Consider the following 14346-nt stretch of genomic DNA (forward strand, 5'->3'; position numbering starts at 1 on the left):
ACATACCTAGAACGTGGCCTGAAGGCACCCAAAGCAGCAACCTAGCTAAAGCTAAGCAAGTCTGGGTCTGGTCACGGTTTGGCTGGGAGACCAAAAGGGAAGCCTTCATACACCACTTTTGCGTCCCGTCGTGGAAACAAGGCAAAACATACATGCAATGAATCCATAAAGCTATTCCATGTCCTGACATCATGCTGGCCAGGGGTGACTCCAAGGGGCAGCAGACACCCCACCCCCCTCAATATTTCCTCCCCCAGCCCATTCACCAGACTGGAACTTTACAGCAAAGTGTCAAACGCTACAATCATATTGTCTGGCAAAAGCCTTTAAAAGCCTCCTCTCTCTCTCTTTCAAAGTCTAATTCACTCCCTCCTCTACCCCAGAACAAGCAGCAGAAGCCAGTATGTGGGTGGAAGATGTCCTACACTGGTGTAGAAAGACAAGTAGGACCTCCATTGTGTTCTGCAAGCCTTGCATGCAGATGATCAAAGCAGCTGTCAGCTTCATAATTCAAACTGGGAGCTGGGACCTCCACATATCCCACAATGCATTGCACTCCTAATACAGAGGCAGCCCTCATTGCACAAGCAGATCTCCTCTGTTTGGCCTCTCTAGGCACAGAACTCTCTGCTAAAGATGGCTGCTGGGAGCCGCTTAGAACAGAGTGAGCAACTTCTTTACCAAACTCTGAGGTAGGACAGTAGGTATTTTCCACCTACCTCGGCTAAGGACTGGGTACAAGAGTCGGGCTTCGCACATTTGCAAGGGATGGGTTGTTGGGATTCCCGTGGATCCACACAAACCTGTATATCTGTGTTTATTGTCTCTTAACCCAAAAATGCTGGTCATGAGAACAGCCGCAATATTTTTTAAGAGGAATCTGGCCCACACTTCTGAACAAGTTTGAAAATGTCAAGCAAGCTTCATTAATAAATAAATAAATAAAAAATAAATAACTGGGGGACCTGAGTTCAAATACCCATTCAGCCATGAAACTCACTGGGTGACTCTGGGCCAGTCATGTCTCTCTCAGACTAACCTACCTCACAGGGTTGTTGTGAGGATAAACATAACCATGTATACCGCTCTGAGCTCCTTGGAGATAGTGCGGGATATAAATGTAATAAATAAATAAATAAATAAATAAATAAATAAACTAACAACATGAATTGCCTTACTTCTATAAGTATTTAATGTATAGCAATATCCTCGCTCCCCTAATAAACCCCTTTGCTCTCCCAAATTACCTGCTCTAGACTAGAGTCGTCCCTGCTTCCAGCCAATGATGGGGGGCAAGGGCGGGTAAAATTCAGCATTCCAGATGTGAGGACCATGTCCTATGTATGATGGAGAGTTACAGACGACTCAATCTTAGCCCTCAAAGGCAGAGCAAATTCCAATATCTTGGCACCACTAAGCCAGATTGCCTTCTAATCTTCCTTTACACTTCAGTTTACATAGGTTAGCATCATGGGAGAAAACTGGGCCAGAAAATACTTTTCACTTTTTTTCAGAGCAGGTCCCAAAGGATGCATAGTTGCACTGAGCAAAAGTGTAATATTCTCTGTTAAATCATTACTATGCAATTAGAAATCTCGGCATTGTACAAAAATTCCCGTCAATGTCCAACATCAGAACAATATCTTACACACACACACACACACACACACACACACACACACACACACACACGTTATGTGCTCAGCCACAGGTCTACAGTGACGCCCCCTGCCCCACACCCATACATCAACTGAAGACCCATGTCCTGTCATTGGCTTATGTGTACATCTCTATTTATACTCATAAAGACAAATTCACATGATCATAAACTGGGTAGATGAGTCCTACCCAGTTCTAGGAACTGAGAGCTACCCAGTTCTGGGAGTTGGAATCGTTTTGTGATCATGTGGTGGGAACCTTTATCCCTGCCAAAATTCGATCCCCAGCTTCTGAACAAGGTAGGTGGGGAAATCATCTTATCCAGCTGGGTGAGGTTTGACCAATGATCAAGTTCCCCGCCTCCAACCTCGTATTTTTAACCTAACACACAGTCACAAAACAGAAGTGCCCACAGCTCTCAAAAATGGGTAGGACTAATCTCCTACCCCATTTATGGTCATATGAACTGCCCTATATACTCAAACTTCCTCTCTTATCTTAACCAAAGATGGCTTTCAAAGCCATTAGAGAATCAACCCTTTTTTTCCGTTTTGACACACACAAAAACCCAACTTCCATCTGTTGAAAAAAAAATGTATTTGATTACTCGCGTAAAATTACAGTATCTCTGCTGTTAGTAAGTATTAAATGTTAAAAGAAACTGGACCTATTTTTTTCCTTTCAGCTTTCCAAGAAAGTGCATATAACAGTCCAAAGGATTCTTCCCCCCGCCATACCTAATACAAAATAAAACAAACACTATACTTGTTCTTTTGCTCAAGAACTTGGGTTTGAGCTCATCGGGAACATATGTACATTTTAATGAACTCAATATTTCTCATCGTATGTACAAGAGCATCTTAATGTGTCCATGGAAGGTTGTTCAAGATGCTTTTTATAGCAGCATTGTCAAAGTCCAGCACTTTTTTTTTCCTATAGTGAATATACCTACAAGGCAAAAGATTCCAACTACCAAAACAACACTTTTGGATCTCCGCTAATCATCTGCGTGCTTATTTACTGTACAGAAACTTATTAACATCTAAAGACGACTCCAGTAAAAAGCACAATACAAAAGGACAATTCAAAAGAGAGAGGGGGTGGGGAAAACGTTACATCTACAAAAAATTAAAGCCGTTTTAATTTTTATTCTAAAAATTAAAATTAAAAAACCAAAGAACACACAACTGAGGCTGTTGTGATGGATGCAGATGGTTCCATTTTATACGCTTCGTTTTCAATCCTCTGTGTAAATCTGTTTGGAGAATTAAACCAACATATTTGCTGATAAAACTTCCAACGGGATTGAAGTATACACATATACAGACATTTGTTACAAGAGAGAGAAAACGCATTATGGAGGCATTGCATCACACCCCGCACCCCCCAAAGTTCATGTTAAACTGGATATAGAAAATAAGTTAAATGCCGGTACGAGACCACCTAGCCGGACAGACTTGCGTTGCCATAAATGTTACAGCAAGTTTAAACACTCTAGTCAATTAGTATTTAGTTCAAAATACAGAAGACCAAAGTTAATGCTTGCATGTGTTTGCAAAGCAAAAAAAAAAAAAAAAAGGTTATATCACTAATAAATAAGCTGATTTAGAACTCTAGAAGTCAAACAAGGTACAAAAGGATGTCTTTATAATGTTGCCGTGTTGTCGATTTGCCAAAAGAAAAACCCAGAAAAACTCCACACAACCTTAGGTTGCAATATCTGCAGGAACGTTCGTAACATTTGTCTTAATTCGTTACAATCTCTTTGCTGTCTTCCACAAAATGCGTGAAACGGAAGGTAGTCCCGTTCTCGCTGCTTGCCATTTTCTCCAGACCAGCTAGAGGCGCGTTCGGCTCTGAATTCTGGAGTTTCTCCAGGCTTCCTGTCAAGCCGCTAATTGGGGAACTACCCCCATTGCCCATGCTTCCAGGTATTGGGGGGATGCCGCCATTTTGAATGACTGAAATCTCATTTGTCTTCATGGCCAAGCCATTGGAGAGTGCAGCTGCGTACTGATTCCAGAAGCTAGATGGGTCTCCGTTTCCTGACCGTGCAGCCAAATCTTTTGGAAACATTTCTGGAAATTTGACAGGATTGCTTCCAAGAAAAGTCATAGGGCCATCCACAGAAAGTCGTCTGCCTCGTCTGGCAGGTGTGCTGTTCCACATATGAGTGCCCATGTGAACCTGAAAGAGACACTGGTTAGCAGTGGCTTTCGTTATTTTATGTCGGTCAAGAACACCTTTAAAAACAACATTGTCTCCTCTTGTGTAATGTACTGGTCTGAGTGTTGGAACAAGGAACAGGGAGGCCTACATTGAATTCTCTGCTAGCCATAAAGCTCAGGGGATGACCTAGGACCACCAGTCACTATCTCTTGACCTAACCTACACCACAGGATTGTTGCGAGGACAAAAATGTCTCCTTGAGCTCATTCAGAAGACGGGTAGGATATGAAAATAAGTAGTGGGTTCAGGGATGTTCAACTGGGAACATGTAGGCAGCACACCCTTCCCACAAACCACCAGTTTTGTCCAATCACTGGTAGGTCTGAAGGCATATTAAGCAACAACCTTGTGGAAACTAATGGAGTCAGTGCTTGGATGGGAAACACATCCAAATCACCTTGAGTTCCGTCATGAAAGGTGGGCAAGATGTACATGCGATAAATAAATAACATATTTCAGTTACAATATCGTGACTGGGGAATGGGGCTGTAGCTCAGTTGTAGAGCATCTGCTTAGCATGCAGAAGGCCCCAGGTTCAATCTCCAACATTTCCAGGTAGGGCTGAGAAAAAAATCCTTCCACCTTCAAAAGCTTGCTTACAGTTTCATTTGCAAAGGACCAGAAGATATTTTCCACACTGTAAGAAAGAGATAGGCCCTGCTTTTATTTCAGACTTGCTCTTTTGGATTTCGTATAACAACACCACGCACAGGGACATGGTTGTCTTCTGTAACTGGGAGTATTTATAACAGCTCCCAATTATTTTTATGGAGCTTGACCACTGGGGTGGGGACTGTATGTTTTTGGAACAAAAGACATTTTCAGTCCCTGGACCACTACTGTGAAAACAGAAGATGGACATCCCTATTGGGACAAACTATTCTGAAGGATGAAATTTGCCCACTTAGATCAGTGGTAACCAAAGGCGTCTATCTGAAATGTTCCCTGCACAGAAATCGCCTGTTTCTCACATCAATTATGCATAGCTTATTTGTTATTCTTATAATTGTTATTCTTCAGTATATTTGGTTGACAATGGCCCTACAGTAAGGTAGTTCACATGATTGAAAACTGGGTATCATTATCATCAACATCATTCATCTATACCACCCCACCAGTACAATACTACTCAGGGCAGCTTACAATACTAAAAAAATAAAAGTAGTATAAAAGGTATCTACACAAATTTATCACAACACTAAAACAAAATAAAATGGGCAGCTCACAGCCGTTCAACAATAAAAGCAATATAAAAGGTGTCCTACATGGCTTCAGAAGTTGGGTGCACTCCCAATTTTTGATCATGTGCATGTAAACAACTAGGTGGGGGGGGAGTGATTGTGTGTGAGGCAGAAGCTGTGTAGAATGATTTTTCCTCCTACCTTGTTAAAATACTGGGTGCAAGTGCTAGGGAGACTGAGCTAGGAATATGCGAACTGGCTCAAGGTCAAGTCTGTTCGCCATTGAACTGGGCCGGCTCAAGGGCTCGCCCTCAAGCCAGACCGGGCCCAGTTTGACTCAACCCCGAGCCAACCCCCCCCCCGAGCCAGCTTGGAGCCAGTTCAGGGGTTCTTAAGGTTTAAAAAAGAATTTTAAGAACTTGCCGCTGGGTCCAGGGTTGCTGCTGCAGCCACAGGGGTAGTGGTCTGTCATCTCCCCCTCCCCCCGCTGGTCTTCCCCCCACTCTTTAAATGTCATTTGGCCCATTTTGGGGCTGTTTCGGCCCTTCCTCTGGAGGTGACGGCCACCACCAGAGGCCACCAAGCATGTGCCCTCATCATTTGCGTGTCCTGGGGGCCAGGGTGCATGCCTCTAAAATGGCCACCAAAACTGGAGAAGGAGCCGGAATGGCCCAAAAAGGCCCTTTAAAGAGTGGGGGAAGGCCGGCGGGGGGAGGGGGAGATGGCAGAGACACCCTCCAAATGGCTGTGGCAGCAGCCCCAGACCTGGCAGTGAGTCCTTAAAATTTTTTGTTTTTTAAACCTTAGAACTCCTGAACCAATTCGATTTTGAGCCGAGCCAGGGGTCTGTTCAGGGTGCACAAAACCGAACATGCCCAGTTCGGTTCGAGTCTGGTTCAAACTCAAACCGAACCAGGCAAACCAGTTTTGTGCACACCCCTGGACTGCACCGTCCCACTCAGCTCCTCTCTCTCAGACAATCACTGTCCCTTCTGCCACCTAGCTCACACACGATTGAAAATTGGGAGTGTGTACAGTTCCTGAAGCTGGGCAGGATGAAGTTGGGTAGGATCATGTGAACGTTCTTATATTTGGTCAACAACAGAGAGCTATACTGTTTGGGGGCTAGATGTACAAGCTCCTCTTCCACTGCAAGATGGTCCAAAGTGTTCTCCACTGACTGCTCACTGGAGAACTCCATGTGTGTAAAATGGATGTCTGAAAATAAGTTTGTTCATCTCATAACATCTGCATCTCTTGGGGATAACTCAGCCAACAGAAACACAGACATTTGAAAGCACTCAACTAGCATTCTGCAATGGAAGGGCATTTTCTTTAGCAGATGTCAGTAAGAAAAGCTACCCTGAATTGATTGTTAATTGGTCAGATCTTGGTGCTTCACAGTATACCAAGTTACGTAATTGTAAAGAGATGGGGTCTTACTGTGTAGCGTGCATAAGCCAACGTCATGAGGGGTTTTTTAAAAATAAAAAATTGAGAAATCTAAAAAGGTCTCTCCAGCCACACATTTTTTTTTTTTAAAGAAAATTCAGATTGTGAACAGTTTATGCACACTTATGTAAAAGGTGCTCCTATTCAATATGTGTGTTGCAAATGTTCGGCATGTGAGAATTTTTTAGCAGCACAGAAGCTGTTAAGATGGGAAGAACTGCAGCAGATCAGAAGCAGCAGATAGGTGGGGGTACGAGATATTGAGGGGGAAATTTAGTGAGGACACAGCTGACTGGAGAAACACATTCCTTGACTGGTAAAAGCACTAGCTAACCCCCTTTCCAACATGGACCACCAGCAAACACATTTTAGGGGGCATTCCCCGCCTCTCTTATTTTACATCCTTAAGGAAGCGAACTCCCCCCCCCCGCTTTCCCAAAGATCAAAATCTAGAGTCTCCGGAAGTGCAATTCAACCTTGTATTTTACAAGATTAAGCAATGAAGGCTGCTCATGTGGAGTGCCAGAATCTGCTCAGTTCCCAGCATTCCCACTCAGCCTAACCCTACTCTTAAGCCCGGCTCTTAGTGGAGGTTAAAGGAGCGAGCGCACCCTTAACACAGCTGCCAGGATCGTGTGACACACAGAGACGGGAGCCTAGAACACCCATCTGATGGTAAAATCCATCCATGCATGGTGCTCATTGTACCATGCATTGTGGGATTCCCAGAGGTCTGGACACCCTCTGGAAAGCCATGTGGCTCCCAGGAGCACCATGTGTCAAGGAGATGGCGGGGAGGCAACGGAGATCATGTGGGGGGCAGGTAAGTTCCGCACAGCCTTCCCACCCACCCTGCAGTCATGTGTACAGGCTCATGGTGTGTTCTCTCTTGCCCGCACACCTCCCCGACGCCTCCCTCTTACTGCCCCTTGCCAAAACATTTATTTTATTATTACTATATTAGTAATTTATTATTACTGTATTTTGTTGCTTTAATACAGGTGATTGGCAGTGTGAGGGCAGCTCTGAACTGTTTGTAGCAAACGTGACTGCAGGGTATGCCACAGAACCACAAAGCATGGGAGACGCGCTATTAAATCCCAACATGGCCTGGATTTCCAGATATGTGTCCGTGGGTGTATGCCATTCACACATTAGGCTAGTTCACACAATAAGAAATAGGGTAGGACAAGTAGGGGTGTGCACAAAACCAGTTTGCCCGGTTTGGGTTAGGGTCCAAATCGGACATGTTCGGTTTTGTGACCCTGAACTAGGGGCCCAGCTTGGCTCAAATCTGAGCCGGTTCGGGGGGTTCTAAGGTTTGTTTGTTTTTAAGTATTATTTTTTACTTACCACCAAATTCAGAGGGTGCTGCCGCAGCCACGGGCAGTTTCTCCGGCAGCACCCCCCTACTCCCGCCGGCCTCCCCCAGTCTCTGAAGTTCTGTTGCGACCCGTTTTTGCACTGTTTCAGCCATTTCTGAGGTGGTGGTGACCATTTTGGAGGCCGCCACACATGTGCCCTGGCCATCTGCGTGGCCATGAAAAAGGCCCTTCAGAGACTGAGGGAGGGAGAACCACCAAGGCATCCCCCTCGCAATGGCAGCACCTGCTGAACCCAGCAGTAAGTAAATAATCATTTTTAAAAAACCTTAGAACTCCCGAACTGGCCCCAAGCGGGCCTTGGGAGGTTTGGCTCGTGGGTGAGCCCTCCAGCCAGACCCGTTTGATGTCAAACCGGTTTGAGATCGAGCCAGTTCACACATCCCTAAGGACAGGCGTCCTACCCAAGTTCAGGAGCTGTGCACACACCCAATTTCTGATCAAGCATGAGTAAAAAACAAGGTGGGAGGCAAGGGGAATGATAGTCTGTGATGCGCCTGCCACGTAGGAGGGCTCTGTCCTACCCAGCAGCTGTGTCCAGACCCTCCTACCTAGTGGGAACCTTGCAGACGATCACTGCTCACACCTCCTACCTTGCATTTTTTTTTACTTGCACACAGTCAGAATAGAGGAACACACACAGCTCCTGAACAGGGGCGAGATGCTTGAATTACCCTCTTTCTGATCGTGTGAACTAGCCTTCAACATGGAGTGGAAAAACCAGGAAAGCTTGAACTTTGTTGTTGAAAAGCAGCATTTAAGTAATGTCGCAGTAATAGCAGTGGTAGTAACGGTATGTATTCAGGTCATTACCACTTCAGGAGCTACCTCTCACAATACATGCAAGACTATTTCTTACTTCCTTTCAAGTCACAGTGCAAGACCCATCTAACCTGTGAAGCCTTTAGCCCAATCCTCTCATCCTCACTGCCTACTCTAACAAAGCCCAGGATCCAAGAGTATATAAAATAGTCACCTGGCTGAAGCTAAGCAGTTTGAGGTCCGGTCAGTAACTGGATGGGTGACCATGTCATGGGACCCTCATGTATGACGCTAACTTTCATTATAGGGGAAAAAGGAAGGATGTAACGGATATATGTTTTCGATGATTGTAATGTTTTAAATGGTTTTAATTGTAAACTGCCCAGAGACACAAGTTTTGGGTGGTATAGAAATATTTTTTAAATAAATAAATGAATAAAATATATTCTTCCCCTGCTTACACAGAGTTAGTGTGGCCCAGTGGTTAGAGCAGAGCTGCACAGCTTTGGCCCTCCAGCTGTTTTTGGACTACAACTCTCATCATCCCAACCACAGTGGCCATAGTCAGGGATGATGGGAGCTGTAGTCCATATCTGCAGGAAGGCCGAGGTTGTGCAACCCTGAGAGTGTTGGACTAGGGCCAGGGAGACCCAAATTCAAATCCCTGTTCAGCCATAAAACTCACTGGGTGACTGGGCCAGTAACATCTCTTTCAGCTGAACCTACCTCACAGGGTTGTTGTGAGGATAAATATGACCCTATACACCACTCTGGGCTCCTTCAAGGAAGAGTGGGCTATAAATATAGTAAATCAATACATAACCTTTGCTTCCATTTTTCTCCCCTCCCTCTGTTGTCTCCTCTGTATTCAACTTTAAATTGTAGGTCTTGTCTCCCTGTGAAAAGCACCAGTTTCATTCAATATAATACAGAGTTACACATATCATTCCAACCTAGGTTTAATGTGAGTTACTGACACGGGCGTGATTGTGTGAACCTATGCCAAGGTGTCTATGGCCTGAGAAGACTCCAAGATGCCCACCTTGGCATGGGTTCACACAATCACACCCGTGTCAGTAATCCACATTAAACCTAGGTTTGAACCATTGTGTGAACCACATCATTATGAATGACAACATGCACGTCTGGGAACCTTGACCCAATCAGGGCTTAATGACATATCTTCCATAAGTCTTACAAACTTCAGGTTTCTGTGGTGTGAAATCCTGATGTACACCCACTGTACTCATGTTTACTCCATCAAACGCAGAGTTGCCATAATACTACAAAACACATAAGCCTGATTCACATAATAATTCGTAAACCGCTCAGAGAACTTGTGTTTTGGGCGGTATATAAATGTATTAAATAAATAAATAATTCAAATATAGGTTTAACGTAGGTTACTGACATTAGTGTAATTGTGTGAACTCGTACCAAGGTGGCATACGGTCTGAGAGGAATTTGAGATTCCCACCTTGCTGTGGGTTCACACAAGCATGGTTTAGATATGCTCATGTAGGCTGCCAAGGCTAATTATCAGTAGCCCACACTGAACCTAGTTCCAAATGATTATATGAACCAGGCCATACACACACAGGATGCAGAGAGCAGTGCAAGAGAATGAAAAAAGGAAGGCCTTTTTTTGCACACTGTGGCACAGCATCAAGAGTCATTCTAAGAGCAAAAAGAAAGAAATATGTACCTTAAGGTTGCCTTTTGTTGTGAAAGCTCTTCCACATATAGTGCAGGCAAAAGGCTTTTCCCCTGTATGGGTCCTCTCGTGAATCTGCAAAGCGCTGGATGATGAAAAGGTTTTCCCGCACGTGTGGCAGTAGTGCTGCTTCGGTGTCCTTCTGGGTAAAGCGGGAAGCAAAACTGGCGACGTCGATGAAGGGGGCAAAGGCCCAGATGGAAGTAGGCCAGGCGATGTCTCTTTGCTATCCTGAGGATTGCTGTGGACAAAACCGTTGACCTCCGTCTTTATGAGAGCGGAGAGCGAGTTTGCTGGAAGTGCCATGGAGGTGTTCTGATTAGGGCCAAGGTTTGAGTTGGGTTCAAAGAGCTGTGATGGTAGATCTCGCATTTGATGTGTCAACATATGCTGCTTCAAATTACCCTTTGTGGAAAAGCCACGATTGCAGACTGTGCAAATGAATGGTCTCTCTTTGGTATGACTTCTGTAATGAATGTCCAAGGCACTCTGACAGGCAAACGTCTTGCCACAGATGTCGCAGGCCGTGTTCTTAAGTTTGCCTCTGTCGCGGAAAGAGAACAGCATGCTCAAGGACTCCTCTTTGATCATTTTCTCCGGGTTACCCGAAGTCAAGTCCAAAGCACCGCCATTTGCAAGGGCTGGAGGCCAACCGTTGGCAAAGTCATTCGGTAAAGTTCTGGGTGGTTTCTCTTCAACGCTTGGCGATTTGTGGTAATCGTGCATGCTGTTGGATGGGGACAAGGCCTGCATGGAAGAGGTAGACTCCGAGATAGCAGGACTTCCAGAGCTTTGGCTATCCATATCACCACCGACAGAGGAGGAATCGTTGGTCATGATGTCTCCTTCCATTGACCCATTCTCTACAGACTTTAAGCTGGCTTGAAGCTGTTCGGCAAGGCCTGCATTGATCATCTTCATCTGATTTTCTAAAGCAGCAATACTTGACATTTCCGGTGGCAATGGGGAAGAAGATAAACTATCTTGAGATGCATCAACTGATTTCGGTGTATCTGGCACACTACTGTCAGGACAATCTTCTATGTTTTCGTCAGAGAAGTTGTCCAGGTCATCAAAGTTCTTCTCATCAAATGATCCTGTATCAGATTCCATGGACTCGGGATAATTCTCTGTCACAGGTGTGTTTGGTATCTGGCCTCCCATGTGCATACGGATGTGCTGCTGTAGCACGACAGCATTGGTGAACTTTTTCTGGCAAATTGGGCAGGAATGTTGCACTCTCAGTGGGGGCATGGCACGGTGAACGCTATAATGGGTCTTCAAATTGCCTTTCGTGGTGAAGGCACGGCCACAGATCTTGCACTTAAATGGCCTTTCGCCGGTATGCGTGCGGTAGTGCATTTTCAAAGCACTCTGGCAACTCAGCACACGGTGGCAAATGATACACTCGTTGGGATCAGTTGCCTTTTTGTCGATGTTCTCCACTAATTGCTGCAGTTTTGAGGTCTCAGAGGCTGGCGTGGCATCCAATAGGCCTCCAAAGGGAAACTTGGCCTTAAACTGTTCGGACATGAGAGGCATCAGCGGATTGGTAAAAGTGACCACATTGTGAGAGCCAGACTCTGCGGCTGGTGAGGTGACAGAATTGCTAAGACTAGTGGAGGTGCTGGATGTCTGAGTGGCTTCTTCTGGTTTCCCAGTGGAGGATAGCAAAGACCCCATCTCCCCTTCAATTAGATGCCCATTTGAGTTTTTTCCGGAAGGATCAACGGAGCCAGAATCACTGGTGACAGAACATGGGGGACTGGACGAAGGGTGAGTGATGGGAATAGGCTGAGGCTCCTCTGTTTTGATGAAAGGTGTCAAGCTGGGAATTGTGGGTGGAAGTGGTAGGCCAACAGAAGTCGTCAGAGTCGATAACACGGGCTTACTATCCAGCCAGCTAGTTACCGGTTTCTCCGGCGGTATCGACATTCCGTATGGAATACCTGTACTTGTGGGAATGTTGTCCAAATGCTCTGGCACGGGGTAAGGGTTCATTTGAATGTGAGGGTATTTTTCTTTATGACGCTGGAAGTGGACTTTTAAGTTCCCCTTGGTGGAAAACCGGTTTCCACAGATGTTGCATTTAAACGGCCTCTCTCCAGTGTGAGAACGTAAATGGATCTGCAAGGCACTGTCGCTCCCAAACACCTTTGCACAGAACCTGCATTTATGCTTGAAGAATGCTTCATCGGAAGGACTTTTTGCTTCAAAGGCAGTGACGCTGGGGGGCTTACTTTTTCTCTGCTGGGCCAAAGCCGCCAAGGAGTTTAAATCCTCCACAGATGTGCCGAGATTTGACAAAGGATTGGGAAACACAGAGTTGCTAGGGGCGGGCTGAGGTAGAAGAGGATTTGAGACAGGACTTAATAAACTGCTTATTGCAAAAGCTGGTGAAGATGACGTGGTCGCTGGCGGACTGCAGAGCTGTGGGCCACCAGTGCTTGTAGCCACTTTGTCGGAGGACGGTGCTGCCGAGAGACTAATATTTGGAGATGAGCCACTACTGGATGGAATCATAGTGTTGCCAGGATTGCTCTGAGGTAGCTGTATAGGGGGAAGTTGCTTCACACCACTGATGCTGGCAGAGTGGCTAGCTAGGCTCTGGGCCAGTCCAGCCGCGGCGGCCAGCTGCTGGGATAAATGGGAACTTAATGTGGACAAGGGGTTGGCAGATGTTCGTGACGTGTTCTGAGATGGGCTGGGAGAGGTGGGCAGGTCAGCGTTCTGGGAAGCCAGCAGTAATATTTGGTGACGGATTTGTTCAATCAGTTGCAGCTGATGGATCTGTTGCTGCTGGAGAGCCAGGAGTTGCTCCATGAGGGCGGGGACGGCCAGCTTGCTTGCAGAGGCGCCGTTGCAGCGGGCTTCCTGCGAGAACTGGGCCACGGCCACTTTCGTGCTCTGGAGGTTTTCAATGATGACATTGCTGTTGATCATCGAGAAGTTGCCCAGCGTCGTCAGATCCCCCAGTTGAGGTAGAGAGGTTGTGATAGCTGAGGTACCCATCGTGGAGCCGTTACTGCTTGCAATGCTGCTGCTGACGTTCTGGGAGCTGCCGCTGGTGCTCTTCTGAGCGCTGGGAGCCTCCACGTCCATGGATTCTGCCTTGTCAAGTTTGCCGCTCTGCTCCGGAAGGTCGCTGGGATCTACACGGTCCATGTTGGCGACGGTGTCATTCCTCCGTTCGTCAGGACGGGCGGCAGGGGAGCCCGAAGGGAAGGTTGCGGAAGGAGAAGCAGGGCTTTCATTCACAATTAAAACCAACTGGTTTTTCGTACAGATCTTCTTGTGGTGTAGGAGATCCGAGAGTTCAAAAAACTCGGCACAGCATCGGCCACAGACATGAGCATCCTTAGGCTTGGGGGTGCGATTTGCTTGTCCCTTCTGTTTGCCTCCTACATCAGAGCAAGGAGAGGGCAGAAGAGTAGGATTAGAAATGGAGCAGAAACACACAAACTAATTTCTAGTACAGGGGCATGCAATGCCAAGATCCACAAGAGCATGTTGAGGCTTGGCAAAGCCCCCACCCTGTTCTCTACAGCAGGGCTGCACATATTCGGCCCTCCAGCTTCTATTGAACTACAACTCCCATCAGCCCCCAGCTACAGTGGCAAATAATTAGGGATGATGGGACCTGTAGGCAAACATCTGCAGATGGCCAAAGTTATGTGGCTCTGATATACATGGGGGACAGACACTCTCTGCTTTGTAAGTAACGCAGGCCTTCAATATGTGCAAATGTGTGTTTGTCAGGGGAGGGAATAGGCAGGGATGCTCAGTGTCAAAGAGCCTTAAATTCTCCTGTGAAATGCTGGAGGATCACAGCCAAGTCACACCTTAGGTTCAACACACATACAGTCTGTATACACAATTGCTGATCTGCACGCACATACAGTTCAAAACACCACTGCACTTGTGGACTGGTCTATGGAGAGGAGAGCTGGTCTTGTGGTAGCAAGCA

The 14346-nt window shown here is 46.2% G+C and overlaps 1 protein-coding gene across 6 annotated transcripts in view; it reads right to left on the reverse strand.

Annotated features, from left to right (window-relative positions):
* Positions 1-2237: 2237 nt before the first annotated feature.
* SALL1 (spalt like transcription factor 1) overlaps positions 2238-14346 on the reverse strand; it is a 23661-nt gene continuing 11552 nt past the window's right edge. For 4 of the 6 annotated variants that reach the window (XM_053271327.1, XM_053271329.1, XM_053271326.1 and 1 more), the window contains exons 2-3: positions 10371-13780; positions 2238-3858 (exon numbers count right to left, since the gene is read on the reverse strand). In XM_053271327.1, the coding sequence (XP_053127302.1) occupies positions 3406-3858; positions 10371-13780 (3863 nt within the window). In that variant the 3' untranslated portion in view covers positions 2238-3405. The remainder of the gene's footprint in view (positions 3859-10370; positions 13781-14346) is intronic. The other 2 variants (XM_053271328.1, XM_053271324.1) reach the window with 1 other exon arrangement.

The sequence above is a fragment of the Hemicordylus capensis genome, chromosome 9 (genome assembly GCF_027244095.1).
Source record: "Hemicordylus capensis ecotype Gifberg chromosome 9, rHemCap1.1.pri, whole genome shotgun sequence".
Classification (NCBI taxonomy): Eukaryota; Metazoa; Chordata; class Lepidosauria; order Squamata; family Cordylidae; genus Hemicordylus; species Hemicordylus capensis.